Below are 24,542 nucleotides of genomic sequence, written 5' to 3'. Positions count from 1 at the left end.
GAGAATTAGATGGTAGTAGTGTATCAGTGTTATGTATTGTATAATACATCAGTGTATGTATCATATATTTCAAAACCTGACTTTGAAAGTTGTATTATGGTTATGTAGGAGAATATCCTGGTTTATAGGAAATACAACTAAAGTATTCAAGGGGTTGGTAACATCACTTCAGCAACTTAATCTCAAATAGTTCAGAAAAAAAGTCCTTTGCAGCTTTTCTATAAATTTAATAACATTTCAAATTTTAAAAAACATTTTTTAAAAAACTCTTCTAATTACAAAGCTAATATATGTCAAGTGTAAAATTTTCAAATTCTACTTAAAAGTAAAACTCTCCTTAACCCACCACTGTTAACAATTGGGTAAATATCCCTCCAGAAGCCTCTCTATACACAAAAGGAGGCTTAAAGTTTGATAATTTTAAATAAACTTTAAATAAAACTTTAAATAAAAGTTTAAATAAAATAAACTTTAAATAAAATCACATATGCGCTGTCCTATGACCTGATTTTTCCACCCAACATTATCTTGTACATATCATTCCATACACACACATACACATTTACATTCCAAAACAAAGCTATTGTCACTACCTCAAGTAGTCCTACAGCTATGGAAAGTGCCACCCCAGAGGAACGCAAAGGTCTCTTTCCCTGTGGTACAGGCCACGGGTCTCGCTGCAGTTCTCCCAGAAGATCTGTGAGATTCATGTCTATTTTCTGTACTGGCTGTAAGAACCTGCAAAACAAAATTAAATAAAAATCCATTTATAAATGTTTGTGGGTGAGGGTTTAAGAAACAAATTGTCCACTTTCTTAAAAATAGAGAAAAATAATTTGAATACACATTAGAACAATGGTTCGCAAACTTTTGTGTACATCAAAATTGGTGGGAGGGTTTGTTTTAACATAGATTGCTGGTTCCAAAGTTTTGCTTCAGTAAGTCTGGGGTGGTGACCAAAAATTTGCCTTTCAAATAAGTTCCCAGGTGATGCTGCCCACTGGTGAAGAATCACACTGAGTACAACTACTATAAATAAAACACTCAAACCAAGTATTACTTTGAGACTGCATCTTCCTTTTACCAATCTAGTAAGTTTTAAGGTTACTGAATTAATTATGAGAAGATACATTAACTCAGTTTTAGTAAGACCACCTCTGATTAGTAAGTTTAGTGGAAAAAGCTACTACAAGGGTAAGGAGGCAAAATGAAAAGTTTGTGGGGCACTATTTTTGCTTGGCTGCCTTCAACTACAAAAATTAAGTTTTTCTGAACTTAGAAAATCAAGAATATATCAAAACTAAAGAAACTCCTTACACTGTAATAATGAAAAACCAACCTTTTCAGCGATGTGATTCTACCTCAACTCTTTAAAAAGTATACTAATGCAATATTTATATTCCTAAAAATGTTTAACAATATAGTATCACTGAATCCCTACATTCAAGTTAAGGATATAGGATGCTTAAAATAGCCACATGAATTGTAAAATTCTCTTTGCCGTATTTATTACCTATTGGAAGGAGGTGGCTGCTGTACCTGAGGACCACGTGTTGCTTGAGTAACTGGTACTTTAGAGAGCCCCAGCATTTCCTGTAAAGAGATTATTTTTGTGATATCCATTTAATTACTCCTACAAAGATGTATCAAATATTTATGATATGCAAGGTGCTTCTGTAGGCATCAGGAACACAAAAATAAAGAACACAAAGTCTCTTCCCTCAGAAAGCAAAAGTTCTAGTTGGGGAGACTGTCAGGTAAACAGTAATACAATGAAATGATCATCATACGACAGCAAAGTACAAGGTGCTATGTGAGCAAAAAAGAGGGATACTAGCTCAGAAATACTTTATTTCTAATTAAGTAAAAATAAGTTACTGTGTAACTTGAATGTCTATATTTCTTAACTTATCTTCATTCATTCCTTTCAGCAACTATATCTCAATGTGCCAGGTATCTAATGTTGAAAAAAATATATAGTCCCTGACCGTATGGAAATTTATATCTGGTGAAACAGACAAGAGTTAAATCATTAGCTAAATAAGTGTAAAATTGCAACTATAATAAATATAAAGGAGAGATACAAGGAATTGTATTAATGGGGTTTATAAGGTACACACACCTTGTACGTCTATTCTTCTTAATTTTCTGACTTAATGCCTAACCAAACTGCCAGTTTTGTTCTGAATTTTAGATGTATGCAGAATTCCTCTCTAGACACATGAAAATAATGTTATTTTACTAAAATTTTCTTGAATTTAGAAATGCTTAATCATAAAGTAATAGAATAAAAGTATATAACAGAAAATCAGAAAGTCTAAAGATTTGCAAAAAAAAAAATATTGAACCAATCCTGCAGTATTTCCTACACTGCTAGAATGATCAGCAACTTTTTACTGAGGACTTATGTGCCAGATTCTGTGCTAAACTCTTTGTATATACTATTTCCTCACAAAATATAATGAAGTAGATTTTTAAATTCCTGCCTTGCAAATGAAAACTGACACTCAGAAGGGCTAAGTAACTTGCCTAAGGTTACAAAACTAGTAAGTAGCAAAGCAAGGTATTAATCTAGATTTTGCTATGAAGCCCTGAAAGAGTTTACACTATACTGAGTGTTCTCAGTTACATTATTTCATTTAGTATTAAAATAAAATAATCTGGTAAAATAGGTATTGTTTATTCCTTTCCATAGAAGAGGAGAAAACAAGCAAAGAGATCAGCTCAAGATCACACAACTAGAAGAGTTTAAGATTTGAATCCAGAACTATTTGGGGAACAAAGACCAGGCTCTCTTCAACAAGATGGGTAGAGAAGGAAGATAAAAACATTTTGATGGAGAAAAAAATTTAGTTTGCATGCATTCATTGTTTCAAAAAGGCAGATGTTTTATGTATTACATATATATTACATAATTTAAGTAAAATGCATTCTACAATCAGAACTAGAAATAAACTACCTTAAATAAATTTACAGTTTAAAAATAACAGTAATAGCAAACATCTAAAAGCACAATCCATTTAATTTTCATGACTGCCCTGTAAGATACATACTATTATTATCTCCCTTTACACATGAAAAAACTAAGGTATGGGCTTCCCTGGTGGCACAGTGGTTGAGTCCGCCTGCCGATGCAGGGGACACGGGTTCGTGCCCCGGTCCGGGAAGATCCCACGTGCCACGGAGTGGCTGGGCCCGTGAGCCATGGCCGCTGAGCCTGCGTGTCTGGAGCCTGTGCTCCGCAATGGGAGAGGCCACAACAGTGAGAGGCCCACGTACCGCAAAAAAAAAACAAAAACAAAACTAAGGTACATAGAGGTTAAAACTTGCCCACTCTCTGTCTCATGGAAACAAGTGATCCTCCCCTTCAAGGTACTCTGCTTCTTATGCTCTTGAAGGAATCCCTGTCATGTTTTGTGAAACCTCACTCTCCTCATCTCACTCTTCCTTTCACTCACCATCTTTAGTCTCTTTCTTTTTGTGTATAAACACATTCAAGTGTCCCTCCTAAAGTAAACCTCTTTAACTCGGTCCTCTCTCTCTCAAACTTTCACACTATCTCCTTCCCTACCTTCAACAACAAACCTCTTGAAAGAACACAGACTCTAATTTTCCCCACTTCCTCAAATCTTAATCACTACTATGATTCACTACCATATTCACTGTTCATTCATCCTCCCCCTCCAAACCTGCATATTCCTCCAGTATTTTCTGTCTCGGTTAACTGCAGCACCACTATCCTAGTCTGCTAAGCTTCAAATTAGTCATCCTCAAAATCTTTTTTTTTTTCATTTTGGGCTACCTGGATGCCTCCAAAGTCTGATTTCGTATCTGTCGACTTTATACCAGGCTTATCAATCAGGGTAATTTCTCAACTGGGGGTTGTATAAGAATCACTTAGAGGGACTTCCCTGGTGGCACAGTGGTTAAGAATCCACCTGCCAATGCAGGGGACACAGGTTTGAGCCCTGGTCCGGGAAGATCCCACATGCCATGGAGCAACTAAACCCGTGTGCCACAACTACTGAGCCTGTGCTCTAGAGTCACGAGCCACAACTGCTGAGCCCGCAGGCCTAGAGCCCATGCTCCACAACAAGAGAAGCCAACGCAATGAGAAGCCTGCGCACTGCAATGAAGACTCAACACAGCCATAAATAAATACATAAATTTATTAAAAAAAAAGAATCCGCCTGCCAATGCAGGGAACATGGGTTCGATCCCTGGTCCGGGATGATCCCACATGCCTCAGAACAACTAAGCCCGTGCGCCACAACTACTGAGCCTGCACTCTAGAGCCCACGAGCCACAACTACTGAGCCCACGTGCCACAACTACTGAAGCCCGTGAGCCTAGAGCCCGTGCTCGGCAGCAAGAGAAGCCACTGAATGAGAAGCCCACGCACCGCAGCAAAGTGTAGCCCCCACTTGCTGCAACTAGAGAAAGTCTGTGCGCAGCAACGAAGACCCAATGCGGCCAAAAATTAATTAATTAATTAATTTTAAAAAAAGAATCACTTAGAAAGTTTTTCAAAACACTTACATAAACAATCTCTACCCTCTCAACTATCTTCCAGTTGAAGCACATATTCACTCACTCTCTTATGATCTATCAAAATCTCTGGACAGAAAAAGATTTTGAAAAATACACCAAGATGATTCTAGTATGTTACACATAACTCCCTGCCTTGGAAGACAAAGCTTCAATTTGCCCCAAAGATAAAAATGTCCTAGTGTGTGAAAAAATATATATACTCGTGGTTCACCTATTAACTCTCAAGCCTTAAAATATGTACCCTTGCCAAAAGTGTTTTTTTCCTAAGTGAGATGTAAAGAAACAAAAGCTAAAATTCTGTGGTTACCTTCTCTCAGTCTTCAGCATGACTCTTCTATAAACCTTTCAAATCTCTAGTAAAATAGCTTCAGTTTCACTCTAAATTTTAAAGATACTTCAAAAGTGAAGGGTCTTCAATCTCTACGATAACAATTTAAGGCAAATGAAAGAACGCTGAGGCCAACACTAAATTTAAAGGCTTTGTTATAATACAATTATATTAGTTATTCATAATATTTTCTAGAAACGTATATCTAGAAGGCATTTATAGACATACATAGAGTGATGTGCACAAACAGGCTAAAACTACCATTCTTGTTGTTTACCTGCAGTTGTTTGGCAGACAGATCTTTTGTTCCTCTGAAGACATAGCTTTTTGAAATGCCCTCACATCCAAGTTCATGAACCTGCACCATTCTCCCAAAAGTAATTAGGCCAACCAAAGCTGTAGGTGGTAAAAGACTTAATGACATCTGCATAGATTCTTTCAGGGCTTGTAAGTCTTCATCTTCCATGCAAGTATCAACCACATAGAGGAATATCAAAGGCATCTGAGGACCACGCTTTTAAAAAATGTTGCAATCAAAAAAAAGTGTTTTAAAAGTATTAACACTTCAGCACAATACATAGGATAATCAATAGAGGACTAATTAAATAATTTACAATACATTTACACAATGGAATCCTAATAAAGCCATTTCAGAAATGAAACAGGTTATATATGCATGGAGAAATATCCAAGACATCATCAAGTGAAAAATTCAGTTTAAAAACATTATTTATAGTTACATGAAGGAGATTTTCACTTTCAATTTTACTTAACTGCATGAGGTTTCATTTCTTATAATAAGCACTTATTTCTTTTAAAATAAGAAAATAGTAACTATAAAGCTTAAAAGCAAAATTAGATGATTTTTATAAAATAATTATCTAACCCTGAATTGGATTATAAGAGAACTGAGTGGACAAATTACTGACTGGCTCAGTGAACCATATTCTGGTTTCTCTACAACATTCATAAAAAATATTACCTTAATACTTAAATATGTAAATAACTATGTAAAACTGTTCAGAAAGGGAAGAAAAATGATTTTCCTAACAAGGGCCAATGCAAGAGTAATTTCTTCATTAGACTCGAGCATCATACTGACCAAGTATTTGTAATTGACCTTCCAACTACAAAGCAAAATTGATACTTTACTGTTTATTGATCTATTCGGTATAGCAAACCACACCACCCCACCCAATACCTTGGCCACCTTTCAAATAACTACAACAGAAATTACCTTACTCAAACTGACCTTGACAGTTCTTACCTTTGAAATTCTCAATCAATTCAATGTGAGAATCAAGAATGATGCCTTTTGGGCTTCCCTGGTGGCGCAGTGGTTGAGAATCTGCCTGCTAATGCAGGGGACACGGGTTCGAGCCCTGGTCTGGGAGGATCCCACATGCCGTGGAGCAACTAGGCCTGTGAGCCACAACTACTGAGCCTGCGCGTCTGGAGCCTGTGCTCCGCAACAAGAGAGGCCTGTGCACCGCGATGAAGAGTGGCCCCCGCTTGCCACAACTAGAGAAAGCCCTCGCACAGAAATGAAGACCCAACACAGCAAAAATAAATTAATTAATTACTAAACTCCTACCCCCAAAATCTTCTTAAAAAAAAAAAAATGATGCCTTTTAAGTCGGCTCAATTTAACAGTTATTTTGGTATAAATTACTGGATATTTTAAATTTCTTAAAGAGTTACTCTTATGTTCTTACCAGAACTACATATTCAATGCTAGAAAACTGAGGTAAAAGTTCAGCAGGTTGATTCAGTTCAGATATACCAGCGTAAGTAGGTGGAAACTGCAGGTAGAAAAAAAAATTTTTTTAATAAATTATTTGTGTGAAATTTTAAACTGAAAATAATTATTTCCTGATCATTTAATTATTAAAAAAGATAGTTTCATCATATATAAAGTTATTTCATTTTTATTTTTAAATATGCATCTTTCTGCATATTTAGAGCAGTATTATAGCATTAACATCTGTAACAGGGGTTTTCTTACCTGATTCCTTTGATAACAAAAGTTGCAAGCCCAGAGTTTTGCTCGATAATCCACTTGACTGTTTTAAGAAAAGATACAATAGCTCATGGTTCAGTTAAATTGTACAATAATCCTAATTTCAATAAAATTAATTTCTTTCTGAAAATGAATACATTCAAACTGATATCAAAGCAATCTTTAAAAGCCATGTATTTTTAGGTGTTTTTTTTTTTCTCCAAATGGCTCAGTAACTTCTAAACTCAGATCTAGAAAGCATTTATTCAATAAAAATATATTTATTGAATGCCATTATTCTAGGTGCTGATAAAGAAGTAAACAAGATCATAGGTCCCTGCTATCACAGAGTTTATATTGTAGAAGAGAAAGACAATAAACAAGTAAACGCATAAACACAGAAGATACTTTTAGATAGTGATAATAAAGATTAAAGATAACAAAGCAGGACATGAGAATGTATTTGGGAGGGCTACTTTAAAGGAAAGCCTTCATTAATAAACAACTGAAGGACTTCCCTGGTGGCACAGTGGTTAAGAACCCGCCTGCCAATGCAGAGGTCACGGGTTTGATCCCTGGTCCAGGAAGATCCCACATGCTGCGGAGCAACTAAGCCTGTGCGCCACAGCTACTGAGCCTGTGCTCTGGAGCCCGTGAGCCACAACTACTAAAGCCCGCACGCCCCAGGGCCCGCGTGCCACAACAAGAGAAGCCACAATAATGAGAAGCCCGCGCAACACAACGAAAAGCCCTCTCGCCGCAACTAGAGAAAGTCCGCGCGCAGCAACAAAGACCCAAACGCAGCCAAAAAAAAATAAAAATAAAGAACTGACATGTAATCAGAATGAAAAGAAACCAGTCACAGGAAAATCTGGGGGCAAAGCAATCCAGGCAGCACATATAGCTATTGTACAAAGTCTGTGGTAGAAGTAAGTTAGGTATATCCAAGGATAAGAGAGAGGGTAAGGTATAATGCAGATGAAAATAAAGAAAATGGATGATACAAGATGAAGGCAGAAATACACAAAGGATAGATCATATAGGGTTTTATAGGTCTTGATAAGGGCTATGGATTTTTCATTCCAAGTGTAATAAGTATCTATTGAACAATTTTAATAATCTGATATCCATTTGTAAAACTCTAGCTTCTGAGTGGAGAAGAGACTGCTGAAAAGCAAGAACAGAAACAGGAAGACCAGTTAGGAGGATAATGAAACCATCCAGGAAAAAGATGGTATATTTTGAAGTACCATGTTCTAGCAGAGAGTAAGAGACAGAATCCTGATTGTTCTGGAGATGGAATTGACCAGATTTGCTAGTGGACTGAGTGGAGAGAGAGGGAGCAGAAAGAGGAATAAAAGTTAATTCTTGAGAGTCTGGCTTATGTAACAAGAAATCATAACATTTTTCAAACACCATACCACTCAATTATGACCTTTCAAATGACACAAGATGGGTTGATTGCCAGCAGTATCTAGAGAATACTGATAGAATCTAACAGTTTACACAGTGACAACTTTGCATTTGGTTTCTTATCAACTCTCTACAACTAGAATGATCCTAAGATTTTATAGCTCTTTGGATCTGACTACCTTAATTTGAAAAAATAGCTATAATCAAAAACAAAGATATTCTTATATAAATGAGCAAGAAAGAAACTACATTTTTTTTAAATCATAGTGACATTAGTTTTTTCCATATACTTTAATTACCATAAAGGATTCAAAACTGCACGGCAAGTGGTCCTACTACACAGAACAGGTTCATATTGAATGGGTGGCAAATCTGGTCTCTCCTTCAGTGGTGTAAATAAGGCTGCTACTGGAACGACCATTCTTGTAGCTTCCAGTCGACTTGATGGCCAAACATTCCAACTAAATCGGACTCCATCTCGTTCTTCATTTTGTTGGATGAATTCCAAATAGGTTGTCATCGTAGAGCTTGATTCTTATTTCTGTAACAAAATTAAAGGATATTTTTAAATCCTCTTAAGAAAATTCAAAATAAGTATGTTTTTCCCACTTCCAGCAATATTAATCCATTAGAAATCATAACCAAATGAAAATATTTATCTCAAAAAAATTAGCAAACAACAATGACCACAATTATAACAAAATAATGAACGGCTCTACAGAACCCAATGCATATTAGGCCCAATGAGAGGTATTTTATCGTTTTTTATTCACTCCCAAAAAAAACTATGGCAAAAAATAATAAATAATAAAATAGATGTCCTATTGATTTAAGGCAAAAATGGGGGAAAATCTAGATCCTAAGTTTTCCGTATCAGCCTTGTGAGTTACATTATTCTAATACATAGATTGTCAAAAACATTAAATTCTAAAACTCACATGCTTTTCTACCCAGAAAGTAGTAAGTTTCCACTAAACTTGCTAGAAGAGAATATTTAAGGGTGCAAAACAAAAATATTTTTCTAAAACTAGGTACTTCTATTTTAGACAGGTAATTTTTTATCATGCATCATTTAACCTCTCTTGCAGAAACTTAATTCAGAATACTTTTAACATTCCAACTTAAGAGAGCATTTTAAACTCTAATTTGAGATATATAATTTCAATATAATCATTTAACTTTACCACTGGAAGAGGGAGATGCCACTCTGGTTAGTGCCCAGTATCAAGAGACATCTCCATCTTGTTATTCTTTAGCTTCCTGACTAGGATGCCAGCTCTCCTACCTGGGAAGCAGTTCTATCTATCTCATGCTCTCAAAATGCAACAGTGGTTAGTGATGGAAGGAAACTGTAAAATTTAAAGGTCTGAGAAGATAGAATTTCAAGTACTATGTGGCTGGCTAAAAGACTTGTGGGAGAGATGAATGGCATCAAGAACCGAAGAATTATGAAGGTAGGGTGCCAACAGAGGCAACATGGATGCTGAAGTAGCTAAGAACAACAATGGGATGAGGAGCTGATTTTAAAATGTAAGTAAGGGAAGAAAAGGTATTATTAGATATAATAACAATTTTAATTTTAGAAAAATGTCCAAATATATTTTAGTAATACAAATTACAGAAAGCGAAGCTTAACAAATCTGAAGTATGTTAAGCAGCTAAGACCTTTCCCTTCTCTAAAAGAGATGTTATATGCCAAATATATCTCAATTAAAAAATAATAAAATAAAAATTAAACACTATTTCCTCCCATCAGAATTTCAGAGACAGCTAAGGAATTTTATGCTATTCAAAAGCGATCATGTATTTTTCAAAGATTGATAAAGGGCAGGGAGAAATCCTAAGATATCTAGATTTGTTTAGAAAAGATTATCTTAAAGCTAAATACAGGAGACAGTTTTGAGAAAGATAATATGAGCTTTCAAGAAAAAGTGGCTGTTGAAAGATAATGATAAAACAAAGGTCTGGGATAATCAGAGAGGAGTTAGAAGATGCCAACCTCAGTTTTAACACAGGCAACAATAAGAGGAGAAACAACCTCCTCTGGGAGAGAAATGGTTTTTAGCAACAGCTTCCCTGCTACAGATGTGAGTATAAATTCTAGGAGTATGCAATCCCTCCCATTATTTCTACAGAACATAAAGCAAATGAAGTTTTCTGTTTATTACTTAATTGCATCTATAATCTGAGATACATCTAAAATGCATCACCAAAAAGCATCAAAAGACTATTAAAATATACTCAACCAATCAGCGTTGTTCATTTGAACGACAAGACACAAAAAATGTTTTAAGTGACTATTTTCTCAATCCTCCAAGAATAGTATATAACTAGTACTTAGGTATTTGTCATATATTTTCTTAAAAATGGATGAAGTGAGCCTGTCACCTGCAAAACCATTCACAGTATTTGTTGCCAATGATAAAATCTGAGCTTTCTCAAATTTAAATTAAAACATTAAAATTTTTTAAAACTTGTATCTAATACCATGAGCTTCACAACTTCCTAATATGTAAAGATTTTACTGATGAGACCAGTAGTGATAATAATATGATTTTTTATATATTATATAATGAAACATGCCAACATTTGGAAGATACACATTATTCAGTGAAGCAAGAGCTCCCAAATGATCTTTTCATGATGTTACAAAATCATGCATGGGTAAATGATCCATTCAAAGTGTAGGACAGACCAATGGGTTATAATGCAATAAGTACAAAAAGTTCATTTTTAAGGTTTCAGACTCCACACTGCAATTAACCCTTGATTTCTTAATTAAAACTGTCAAGTTTGGGTATAGTATCAAAGAATATGCACATTTTTTAATACGAAAAAGTTATTAATATTATCTCTCCTTTTTCCAACTACGTACCTATGTGAAGCCAGACTTCCTTCACACAATTCAACCAAAACAACATATTACAATAGACTGCAAAGCAGTAGATATAAAAATCTATCTGTCTTCTATTAAGCCAGATTTTTCTTTTTTTTCTGCATCCTATAATACTCTTAAGTATTATATGCTTTATAATGCTTAAGGGTATAAAGAGGTCTTGGGACTTCCCTGGTGGTACAGTGGTTAAGAATCCTCCTGCCAATGCAGGGGACACGGGTTCAAGCCCTGGTCCAGGAAGGTCCCACAGGCCCTGCCCGTGAGCCACAATTACTGAGCCCGCGTGCTGCAACTACTGAAGCCCATGCGCTTAGAGCCCTGCTCCGCAACAAGAGAAGCCACTGCAATAAGAAGCCTGTGCACCGCAACGAAGAGCAGCCCCCACTCGCCGCAACTAGAGAAAGCCCGCGCAGCAACGAAGACCCAACACAGCCAAAAATAAATAAATAAATTTATAAGTGCATCCATTCTTTAAAAAAAAAAAAAAGAGTATAATGAGGTCTTGAGAATCACCTCCTTAGGACTCTGGGGCTTAATTCAAAATCTGGGAGCCTAGTAGAGAAAGGCTCTATGAAACTTAGCATGAAGACATCTACACACGGGCAATAGCCAGATTTAAGTTTCTACAACAGGTAACAAACCTGGATTGTAACTCCACATCCTTACTTTTTATTGAGACATACTAAATATCACCTGAATTTGAGTACAATTCCCCTCCTCTTCCTCACTCTTTTTCCTCTCAGTCTCTCTGCTCTAAGATTATATTTGTTCACTAAATCACACTTATTTCTTACCTTCTCACTTTCCAGCAGTGGTTTGAAAAAGTCCCACCTGTTTCTTCTTAACTGGTCCAATTACATAGGCATGCAAAACACCCCCCCAACTTCCCTCACCTTTCCAAGGGAGAAATTACTCAATCTTAAAATCACTCATTCTAGTACAAATTTTGCCAGGTTTGGTCCCATAGTCAACAATAGCATATCTGAAATAAAGTCCTGTTACAAACCAGCTTTTTATAAAATGGCATTATTTGATAAGCATTCTCTCCCCTGATATTATGTTTGTCTAAAAGCATAAAACTAAATAAATACGATTCAAACACTATATTAGGATGCAGACTTAATATACTAGGTGTTATATTTTTTTTTAAGTGGCACAAACACAAAAGACCATTCTAAAGAAATGTCTCATTTTTCAGCACAACTTATAATCATTGGGAGTTACCTTAGTTAAATACTTACTCATGGTATAACTAAAAGGAAAGAAGCATTAAGTCACTTTAACCTAGAACATCAGATATGTGCCCACAGTATTTTAAAAGGCTTTACCTATTCAATAATAATTAAAAGTTTTTAAATATTCCGATTTTAGCCCATTTATAGATAACTAAGTGCAAAACATTGTAAATTGCAAGTAAAATTTGAGTTCCTTCCAATCAGATATATTTGTTAACAATTATATGTGCCTCTCCCACTTTTCTGTCCTAAAATCTTCAATGAAGTGTCTTCAACTACGTCCCATGACTAGATTTATCATATTGGAAAAATAGCTTAACCCCTCTGATCCTCAATTTCTCATCTGTAAGATCAGGGGTTTGGGTTAGAAAACTACAAGACCCCTTCTAAATCTAAAATTCTGAGCCTATTAAAAATGACTGGAATTCCAAAATGATGTCCATTAGACTACTGGAGAAGGGAGAGAAGGAAGACTTAACACGCATTTATATTTAAATCTAAAACTTCTTTTAACCAAGTTAACTTGGCTAGTTATCCACGACTTTGAGGGGTGTAACTTGAGTAAGTTCACGTGAAAACACGAATTCAATTTACTCAATCCAGTGATTACATGCAGATTTAACTATGACTTTTCCCTTCCCACCAGAACGGGAAAACACTTAGGGCTGAATGAAGTAGGTACAATTGGTCTAATCTGATAACTGAAGTCTACTTGTAATCAAGGCCCAAGGTGTTAGCTATACCTGGCACTTTTCTCCTTATCCCCTTTAACTCTCAAGGCCGAACTACGGGTGACGAAGTCACCTCGGTTCAAAGTCTAGGGCTCTTCAGCTCAGGCAGGGAATGAACCAAGAAGTCAAAGTACCTAGAAGCGGTGGTGGGGTGGGGAAGGCAGATCGGCCGGGAGCGGAGGGTGGGGTGCTGTGGGAGATGCCCAAACTGCTGTTTTTCACCCGACTCCCATCTTTCGCACCTGATACAGGGCAGGTGGGTGAGGGGGCCAGGTTCCCAGGCCCAGAGAGAACTAAGCAGAGGGTGGTGGGTGAGAGGGTGACAAGTTCAGGGTTCCAGGCAGCCCCGCCGGGCCGGCTCGCAGCCCCGGCGCACCCCGCCTGCCCCGGGGCACCAAGACGGCAGAGCAGGCACGACCCTTGAGACCCCTGCCCGCGGACCCGCCGCCGCACAGCCGCCCCTCCCCCGCTTCCCACTGAGCGCCCGCGGACCCCCAAGGGAGCCGAGAAGAGGCAGCCCTGAAGTGGATCCTTACCACAGTGCCACCACGTACGAGATCCGCGCCTGTCGCAGCCTCGGCCTTACAAAATCCGCCCTCTCCGCCGAGCCAGAGAAGCCGTGGCACCGCAATCAGGGACGGCGCCGCCCCGCCCCCGGCCTCGGCGCAGAACTCTGCGGGACTAACATGGCTGGTGCCGCTTCTGCCACGTCAAAGGGGGAGGCGGGGCGGGGCGTGAAGGGGCGTGAGGGGGAGGGACGGTTCTGGGGGCGGGGCGACAGGGCCAGGGAACTGAAGGGGAGGGTGCGGGACCAGGGCGGGGCGGGGGTAGGGGATAGGGAGAGCAAAAGGGAGGGGAAGAGGAGGGGACCAGAGCTGGAGGGGCGGGGTGACAATGCCAAACCTAACAGGGGTACTCAGGAGGGGCGGGGAGGGGAACGGGACCTGGTGGAACTGGAGCGCGAGGGTGGGGTGCGCCATGGCCCTCTGGTCCCCTCTCCCCGGAGCCATGGCGGCTCCCACTCCCCGCGGGTCTCATGATATGTGACCTTCTGTCGCCAGACTCCTCAGCTTGCTGAGAGAAATGGAGGTGTCCTCTAGGAGAGTGGTCCCCAAACTTTCTGGCACCAGGGACCGGTTTTGTGGAAGATAATTTTTCAGGGGTGGAGGGGGAATGGTTCAGGCGGTAATGTGAGCGATGGGGAGCGGCAGATTAAGCGTCCATTACTCCGCGCTGCTCACCTCCTGCTGTGCAGCCGGGTTCCTAACGGGCCGCAGACAGGTGAGGGTGGGGGCTTGGGGACCCCTGCTCTAGGACATTCACTCCTCTAGGGCCCGGGTTGATTCCAAGAAACACAGGCTGCATCGCCCCTGAAAAAGCAAAGTGAGAAGTTCGTTCTTTCACTTAGTGCAACAAACATTTACTGAACATCTATCTACTTTGTGCCAGGCACAGTAGCGATGCTGTGATATGATGTAGGCAAAACAGCCAAATGTCTGGTCTGGAAGAATTTATATACTATTTATACACTATTCATGTATTCCTAGTCAGTTTACCTCTTTCCTCCTACACTGCCTCTGCCACCTCTCCCCCTACACACACACACACACACACACACACACACACACACACACACGCACACACACTACAACCTTTGGCTGATTAATCTTGATGTGTTTTCTGCTTCTCTTTCCAAGAAAAGAACTGAGCAAAATGGGACAGACAGAAACTGGTTGGAAAGGCATTCGAGCTTGGTGGTCTCAGGCAACCCCAACCTTCAGTGAGGGGTTGCTCATGGAATTATTTCCAGATAGGTCAACACCTAAAATCCTGCAAAGCTTAGCCCTATAAGCATTTTATGGAATAGAGAAAAAGATCAATTTTTTGTTCTTTCAAGCTTATATTCACAAGAAATAAGATATGCAGCAAACATATATTTTACTTCCTCTAAGATTGTTTTGTAAGGTAAAAGAGTATTAGTTTGCTTATCAAATTTTAATACAATCCTGAAGAGGAAATGGGAATCAGAAGCCAAAATTCTGTATAGGCCTGCAAATAAAGTGGGCTCAGGATACTACCTTAACAAGGATTCTTGGCTGAAAGTACAGCAAGTAAATAGCTGTAGACAATGATATAAAGGTGGAATAAGGACATTCGCAAAAAGAAACAAGATCTAGGAATGAGTAGGGTAAATAACACATAGATGAGAGGATCCACCAGGATCCTGGAATTCAGTGAGGAATACACCAAAGTATAGCACCTTCGGTAATTTCATTATTTTATGGTCCCCAGAAAGGGATCTTTGCCATCCAGCTCAATGAAGTCTAAGAAGTCATAATACCTATGTATTCAGGTGAACAAAAGGCTTTTGTTTCCTATTACAATGAAATAAATGTTATGATCGGTAACAAATTCATTCATATCTGCCTTTATGTGCTTAAAGGTGAATGAGTTTAAGAATTTAACCTTTATACATATCATCAGGATCTAGTAGACCCAAACTTTAGTTTTCTGAGATTTCCTCTTTTGGGAGTACTATTTGTAAGGATTGATTTTTTTCATGACTTTTATTCTTTCTTAAAGGTCTTCCAAAAAACAAAGAGAAAACTTATTTTTTAAAAAAATAGGATAAAACTTTCTCTATTTGCAGTGGTCATATGGGTCATTTGGACTTTTGTAAATCTAGGATACATCATGGAATCTTACTGATCTTATTTTTCCTATGTCCTGCAACATTCTCCTACTTCATCATCCATGGAACTATTTCATCATTATCATTAATTGTTCCAAATCATGCTTCAAAATATACTAAAATTATAAGAAAATGGAAAATGATAGAATTACCTAAGATGATAGAATAGTGAAGTAAGTCATCACTATTGCATTATCCTTCAGTTTTCCTTTTGCAATGCTCAAAGTACTGCATCATCTTTCTAGATCTTTGTACTATGCTTTAGCTCTCATTGAATATAGTTGAGAATTCAGAATTCAGAAGATTAATGCAGAGATAGAGAACAGCACTCTAGACCCTAATAACCTTAAACTAGGAATCTTTAGATGACCACCACCTAACTGAATTTTTCAAACTCAAGAATTAATTAGTAAACAATATATTTCTAAGGACAAAAAGAAAACGTGGTATTCTCATCTACTTATTCAAAAGGAATAACTCCATTCCACAAGATTTTGCAGCAAACATCTGGATAACCTCATTTTGCTAAGAGTACATATGATAGTATTCTTTCACCTTTTATGATGTTTATATGGATACATTTACTTGATATGATTCTTAAGTGCACAAATGCTAGTGGCAGTTGTGTATACAAAGATGATAAGAAGGAAACAGATAATCTAGAAATTAAAAATTCTTTGAGTTGATCATTTATAAAACTAAAAATACAAATGTTTTGCAGCTAAGTAGCAAAGAAGATGGCTGTCCTCTCTTCAACAAAATGATGAGCCTTTAAATGTTTCAAAAAATTCTACAAGTCTTGTGTTTTGATAATGCAACTGCAAAAAGAATCAGAAGCAACAATAAGCTAGTATGCAGTAGTGATGTATTTGGAATCTGCAGTCACTATTTACAAGATGAGTATGCTCCAGACTCAGTATCATGGATAATGTGTAGGTAGTTGCATTTAGAGGACATTGCCCATTTTGGATATATCTTCAAAACCAGGAAAATATGGAATAAAAACTAGGGTTTTCTATGTTTAGATACTTACTTAAATGTCCAATAAAGTTGTTTTTCATTATCCCTTTACTCTCTTTTTATAACAGCTTTATTGAATATCCCTTTACTCTAATGTGTATAAATTATTCATGAAATGACTTAAAGATATAAAAATTAGAAAGGATCCATTGGACCCAGATGGTAAATGGTAAAGACTAGTTTTTCAAATATACTGAAAGTTAAGAGGTTTCATCTGAGGAAGAATAGAGAGAGAATGGAAAATTTCTTTTTTTTTTTAACTGAAGTATAGGTGATTTACAATGTTATGTTAGTTTCTGGTTTGTTGTCAAGCAAAGTGATTCACATATATATATATAATATATACAATATATACCATATATATGTATATGTATTCTTTTGATTAGGTCAGTCTGACCTAAGAAAAAATTGGTAAGATTTATGTCAGAGAATGTTTTGCCTATGTTCTCTTCTAGGATTTTAATGGTGTCTTGTCTTATATTTAAGTCTTGAAGCCATTTTGAGTTTATTTTTGTGTATGGTGTGAGGGTGTGTTCTAACTTCATTGATTTACATGCTGCTGTCCAGCCTTCCCAATACCACTTGCTTAAGAGACTGTCTTTTCCCCATTGTATAGTCTTGCCTCCTTTGTCAAAGATCAATTAACCATAGATGTGTGGGTTTATTTCTGGGCTCTCTATTCTGTACCATTGATCCACATGTCTGTTTTTGTGCTAATACCACACTGTTTTGATTACTATAGCTTTGTAGTATTGTCTGAAGTCTGAGAGGGTTATGCCTGCAGCTTTGTTCTTTTGCCAGGATTGCTGGTCTTTTATGGTTCCATATAAATTTTAGAATTATTTGTTGTAGTTCTGTGGAAAATGTAACTGGTAATTTGACAGGTATTGCATTAAATCTGTAGATTGCTTTAGGTAGTATGGCCATTTTAGAGAATGGAAAATTTATTGAGCTACTGAGAAAGGAGTCAGACTATGAATTGGAAAAAGGAAGAACCTCCAAAAACAGTATTTATTGGCTTTCATTTTTTAAATATTGATTTATTTATTTATTTGGCTGTGCCTGGTCTTAGTTGAGGCACACAGGATCTTAGTTGCCTTGTGTGGGATCTTTAGTTGCAGCATGTGGGATCTAGTTCCTTGACCAGGGATCAAACCCAGGCCCCCTGAATTGGGAGCACAGAGTCTTAACCGTTGGACCACCAGGGAAGTCCCTTTACTGGCTTTCTAAATTATAGACATCCCTGGACCAAGGCATTTTAGATCAATCTGTGAACCTGAAGGATTCTTGTTAAACATTTGCCAACATGCAACTGATTATAATTGTTTGCTGTCAGTTACACCACCTTGTGCAGGTCCTGGCACAAAATGATCGTTCCCTAAGTATTCTTGAATTGAGCATGAAAACCTAAACAATTATAAAACATTGTGTGTTTTTTGTATTTTTTTGTTTTGTTTTGTTTTGTTTTTTGCGGTACGCGGGCCTCACTGTTGTGGCCTCTCCCGTTGCGGAGCACAGGCTCCGGACGCGCAGGCTCAGCGGCCATGGCTCACGGGCCCAGCCGCTCTGCAGCATGTGGGATCTTCCCGGACCGGGGCACAAACCCACGTCCCCTGCATCGGCAGGCGGACTCTCAACCACTGCGCCACCAGGGAAGCCCCCAAACATTGTTTTTATCATCATCATTTTTACGTATTTGGATGGTAAAACTATAAAATCTGACAAAAGTTCCCCCCCGAAAAAGTCTTTTTTTTTTAAAGCAAATACTCCTAAGATAATTACTTTTTCAAACTGGTATTCTTGAAAATGCCAGAGAATATTAAAAAGAGAAAGAGAGGGAGAGGTCCTGTGTTCAAATACCAGTTAAATTATGTAAAATAGGACTGTTGACTTGTCAATAATTTTAATATGCTAATATTCATTGTGAATATTTAAGAGTGGCATTTGCGTACATTTCCCAAAGATATTTGACCTTGGAACTTTTTTTCAGGGACTATCTGGGGGCAAGTATTCTAAACAACCTATGACTTTTTCTTCAGTCATTAATCATCTTAATCACTAGTTAATGTGTAACAGCCAGTATTTTCCTTCCTACTTTTCAATCCACAGATGTTTCTAAACTGGAGGTTCTAGTATTACACAGTCAGGTGAAGTATGATAATGCAAATTCCTTGGAATTTTATATGGTCAACACCAGATGGAGCTTTTGCCTCTACTTTTTGGTTTAATCCAGTGTCTGGTTTGGGTATTTTTTGTTTGTTTGCTTTTGTTTTTGTCCCCGCCCCGGGACTGACCCCCTGCCATGACAGTGAAAGCGCCAAATCCTAACCACTAGACCACCAGGGAATAAATAAAGCATTTGCAGTTTTTTCTAATATGGATTCTCTTCCATTTGTTCAGATAGTGACATTATAAGACACTAGCCAACTATTTTTGGACTACTCACTACAAAGAGTAATACTCAGCATCGGCAGAGTGTCAAGTCCATATATATGATATCTGTCTGGTGGTGTAGTCTGCACACACAATGACTACAATCATATCAGGTATAATAATAGTAAATAAGACTAATAAATTACACATAAATTCAACAACAACAACAACAAAAAAAACCCAATCAAAAAATGGGCAGAAGGGACTTCCCTGGTGGTGCAGTGGTTAAGAATCCGCCTGCCGGGCTTCCCTTGTGGCGCAGTAGTTGAGAGTCCTCCTGCCAATGCAGGGGACACGGGTTCGTGCCCCGGTCCGGGAAGATCCCACATGCCGCGGAGCGGCTGGGCCCGTGAACCATGGCCGCTGAGCCTAAAAAAAGAATCCGCCTGCCAATGCAGGGGACACTGGTTCAAGCCCTGCTCTGGGAAGATCCCACATGCCGTGGAGCAACTAATCCCATGCGCCACAACTACTGAGCCCATGTGCCACAACTACCAATCCCATGTGCCTAGAGCCCGTGCTCCACAACAAGAGAACCCACCGCAATGAAAAGCCCATGCACCACAACGAAGAGCAGCCCCCGCTCGCCACAACTAAAGAAAGCCCACGCGCAGCAACGAAGACCCAAGACAGCCAAAAATAAATAATATAGGGACTTCCCTGGTGGCGCAGATGTTAAGAATCCGCTTGCCAATGCAGGGGACACTGGTTCGAGCCCTGGTCCGGGAAGATCCCACAGCCGCGGAGCAACGAAGCCCATGCGCCACAACTACTGAGCCTGTGCTCTAGAGCCCGCGCTCCACAACTACTGTGCCCGCGTGCCACAACTACTGAAGTCTGCATGCCTAGAGCCCGTGCTCCACAACAAGAGAAGCCAACACAATTAGAAGCCTGTGCAACGCAATGAAGAGTAGCCCCCACTCGCGGCAACTAGAGAAAGCCCGCGCGCAGCCACGAAGACCCAACACAGCCAAAAATAAAAATAAATAAAATAAATAAATTTTTAAAAATTTCTAGCTCTTGTTCAAACAGCAATTGCTTCTATTCCACAGAGTGCCCCACCAGTATTATACTCCAATACGATTTCATTCTGCCACTCTGACCAACTCCAGAATTATTACTGAGTTCATTTAATTGAACTAAACAAATGAAATCCTATGATCTGCTCTCAAACCATTTATAGCTAAAGGAACAAAACATGGTTATCTACTAACGTTTTTTTCCTTTTCTTTTTATCTAATGTTTATTTGATTTGTAAAGAACATAAGAATTATTAAAACCATGTAGCAAAGAAGGGAACTCCTACTTTAAAAGAAAGGAGCTCGGGCTTCCCTGGTGGTGCAGTGGTTAAGAATAGCCCTGGTCTGGGAAGATCCCACATGCCGTGGAGCAACTAAGTCCGTGTGCCACAACTACTGAGCTTGCGCTCTAGAGCCCATGAGCCACAACTACTGAGCCCACGTGCCTGGAGCCCGTGCCCGTGCACTGCAACGAAGAGTAGTACCCGCTCGACACAACTAGAGGAAGCCCACGCGCAGCAACGAAGACCCAACACAGCCAAAAAAATAAATAAATAAAATAAATAAATTTAAAAATGGATTTCTATTAAAAAAATAAATAAAAATAAAAGAAAGGAGCTAGATTTGTATTTTTACTTTAAAAGAGGAGTAAAGTTTTGGGTTTTGTGTTCCATAACTAAACTAGACTTCACCTTAATTTTCTGCCATCAGTGAGCTTTGTTGGATCTGGACTCCAAAGCCTAAGAACAGCATTCTCAGGCAGAGATAAAGAGACTGACTCTGCTCATGCCCAGAGGGTGTGACCCAAGACCAGGATCCCCTTGCGTCTAACTTAATTGCCTCTCTCTAATCTACAACCAGTGGGTCATAAAGCCTCTCATTTGTGCTGAGCTGTATCTTGTGGAGCATAGTAAGTTTTAGAGCAATGGTTCATAAGTCTGACCACCCAAGATAGAATCTCAGCTCCATCTACTTCCTACTTGTATGACCTGGGCATGGTATGTAACATTTTCTGAGCCAGTTTCTTCATCTGAAAATAAAGATAACAATCATACTTACCACTTAGAATAACAACACATTGTGAGGATTGAATGTGATAATCTATATAAAACATTTGGCCCCATATAGCCCTAAGAAAGAAAAAAGCATCTTCTGAGAGCCTGAAATTGGCCTGCCTCTATCAGTTGGCCCCAGCTGTTGTTAGGAGCTGCCCGGGCACTCACAGCCAGGCCACACTATTCTTTTGTTGAATCTAAACCATATCACAGCACACCAACATCAGACAAGAACACTCAGGAACCCTGAAGGATCATGACCAAAACAAGACTACTCTGTAATCGTGTCTCTGAAGTCTGACAAATTCAAGAAGATTGTCCAAACCACAAAATGACCGAATACCTCCCTAACCTGGCTAATATGAGTGACTGCTGCTTCTTTACCAATTACACCATTAGCTTCCCTTCTTTCTTCTACTTTCTAGATAAGAGTGATTAAAATACCTAATCACAGAATTTGTCAAGTGTTCAGATGAGCTGAGGAGAGAACTCAGCTCCCAGGTGTCAGAGAAGCCAATCAAAGCAACAATGAGCCAAAATGAATGCAAAAGTGAAGCCCGTAATCACTTACTGTGATTGCATAAGCAAGACTCTAAACCTGGTGAAAGCACAGACTCCCCCAGTTCCATTACCCCCATGGAATGGCATGACTGGTTGAGGGTCATCTCACTCTTGAGGGGGTCCCAAACAAAAGACTCCTGCAGATTTATGGAACTGGGGGTGGGGATGGGGGCAGCGTTAGGAGTGGAAAACTACTGAGTACTGACTCAGAGAGGTGAAGTTTCCCATGAAGGAGACCTCCAAGTGGAAACACCTGAGCTAGGAATGCAGCAGTGCATTAGAATGCCTGGCTAGGGAGGGCTGTTGTTGACTGCAATTCCCTTCAGAGACTGCAATGCATTGAATGGGAGCATCAAGTCTGGTGTGGAGAGGGCAGGTTTCCCTGTGGAGCCTGCCAGGTAAAGGCTTTGTAACTGGCGTATAGTCAGGCCTAAAAAAAAAAATCACACATAGGTTTTTAACCAGGAGCTGGACTCCTCAGAATTATCCCCATTTCTTGACAGCAAAGCTCCACTGTCCCCAGATCACCTAATAAAGCCCAATGCTTACCACAGTGCCTGACACATAATAGAAAACTGATAAACATTAATTGGATGACTGAATTTATTAAAGTTCAATGGCATAAAGAGGCAAGTTAAATTTTAAACTGTAGCCAAGGAGAAAAGAACTGACAAAGTATGGTAATGTAGGAGAAATTCTAGGGTAGTAAATCTTAAAGAATAGGGAGGGAAAAGATTAAATGGATGGGCTAAGTTATGTTTCTCACTTGGAATTCTTCTTAAAAATCTCAGTTTCAGAGTCCTACAACCAATAAACAGACTCAAACTCTGGAGAAAGAGAGTTATAGGACACAGGAGTCTGTATTTTAAATAATTTCTTCCAGATAATTCTTATATACACTAACATTTGAAAATAACTGAGCTGCTTAAAGGGATATAAATTACAGGGACAAATTTTGCATTCAGCTCTGTAATTTTGACTTAGCAGATGCCATCATCGTCAATAAACAGCCATTGAGCTCTGTTCTCATAACTTTCATACTACTCCTACAGCCAACCACCAATGTGAGAAACACTGAAACAGAAAAGTCTTTCCACTGTAAACTGAGAAGTGACTGGAAATCTTTGAAAACAGGGCACCGGAAGTAGTTTGGTATCTTAGGAATAGTTCTTCCTAGAAAGAGGCTAAATGAAATGGTTATTATAGTTTTAGAAATTCAGCTTTCTAAAAATTAAGTTTTTTTCAGAATAACTTCATCAACCAAATAGTTTCTTCTCAACTGTCCCATATCTCACTGAAACATTCAAAAATACTTAGTGCAATTTCCAATTTATAACCATATTTAAAATGTGTTCCAATGTTCATTCCTTAATTCTTTTAAGTCAGATTAGTTTTAAAGAGTAGAAAGTAACCCTTATAAATTTTTACTTTCCTCTCTCTTGAATGAATTTATTCCTGTGTATTTAAATTTTTAGCACCATTTCAGAATCACTGATGTACTTTATAACTCACATTTTCTTTTGAAAAAAAATTTTCTTAATATTTCCCAGGACAACCTTTGTTTCATTCTGCTATTCCTCCCCTTGTTCCCTTCATCCCTGTGTAGTTCTGCCACGCACTTATACATGGAGTCCAGTATTAAGAATTGTTCCCTTGTGGTTGGTCTACTAGGTTCTTTTCTCCAGAAAAGTGGGGATAAATTGCTAATAAGCTAGTTTAAAAAAAAATGTATTTGTAGGAAAATCCAGAAATGACACAGTTTACTTTTTCTAATTTGTTCCATTTGTTCTTAATCATTACCAAAACGTTTGGTGACAGTATTTCTCCATATTTCTTGCTAATAAGCTAGTTTCAAATATATATATATATTTGTATATATGTGTATATTTGTATATATATATATATTTGTAGGAAAGTCCAGAAATGACACACTGTTTACTTTTTCTAATTTGTTCTTGATCATTACCAAAACGTTTGATGACAGGAGCATTTCTCCATATTTCTTATAAGTTTGTTTCTCCCAAAATCAGTAAAATTTTTAACCAAATAATTTTCTAGTTTGACTGCAGCCAAACAGTTTCTTTCCAAGACTCCCAATTGTTTAGTTACCATTCATAAGCACTAATTCTTTAGCTCTTAACCTAAGGACTGTCCTTAGTTTGTCTCCAATTTAGAAAGTTACATTCTGGTTTTGAAATAATTGCTTGCAAGCTAAAGACAGTGCTTTAAGAAAAAGAAGAAAAAAAGCCTGAAAAACAAACAAACCTTAGAAAACAAGTCAATTGTATTCACTCACAGCTTGTTTAGAAAAACAGATATAGTACTTTGATTGTTTCTTGCAATTTGTGACCCAGCACAAGTTAACTTAATCCATTTCTGCCTTGTTTCCTCACCTGCAAAATGGAAATAAAGTACCCCCTCGCAAGATTGGCCCTAAGATTAATAATGATAACTTCTAGGTGTTGGCATTAACTTTATTCTTTGCATTATCTAAAGAAAGAGATATTTCTGAAAAAGTGATGGCTACTCTAGTAGTAATATTCACTTCAGATAAATATAAAGTGATCTTTGGCGCAGCCAAGCACAAGAAATTCCTCTGGGAAATTAAT

At 38.3% G+C, this 24,542-nt stretch overlaps 1 protein-coding gene across 1 annotated transcript in view; it reads right to left on the bottom strand.

The window, feature by feature from the left end:
• The window catches only part of SEC23A (SEC23 homolog A, COPII coat complex component), a 65,346-nt gene extending 51,499 nt beyond the window's left edge, over positions 1-13,847 (bottom strand). Inside the window, exons 1-7 of the mRNA XM_060004654.1 lie at positions 13,690-13,847; positions 8,591-8,832; positions 6,885-6,942; positions 6,595-6,681; positions 5,157-5,393; positions 1,514-1,593; positions 594-738 (exon numbers count right to left, since the gene is read on the bottom strand). Of these exons, the coding sequence (XP_059860637.1) occupies positions 594-738; positions 1,514-1,593; positions 5,157-5,393; positions 6,595-6,681; positions 6,885-6,942; positions 8,591-8,811 (828 nt within the window). The 5' untranslated portion in view covers positions 8,812-8,832; positions 13,690-13,847. The remainder of the gene's footprint in view (positions 1-593; positions 739-1,513; positions 1,594-5,156; positions 5,394-6,594; positions 6,682-6,884; positions 6,943-8,590; positions 8,833-13,689) is intronic.
• Positions 13,848-24,542: the final 10,695 nt, after the last annotated feature.

This window comes from Delphinus delphis, chromosome 2 (assembly GCF_949987515.2).
Source record: "Delphinus delphis chromosome 2, mDelDel1.2, whole genome shotgun sequence".
NCBI lineage: Eukaryota > Metazoa > Chordata > Mammalia > Artiodactyla > Delphinidae > Delphinus > Delphinus delphis.
The sequence above is the reverse complement of the archived record's forward strand: the minus strand, read 5'-3'. Positions and strand labels throughout refer to the sequence as shown.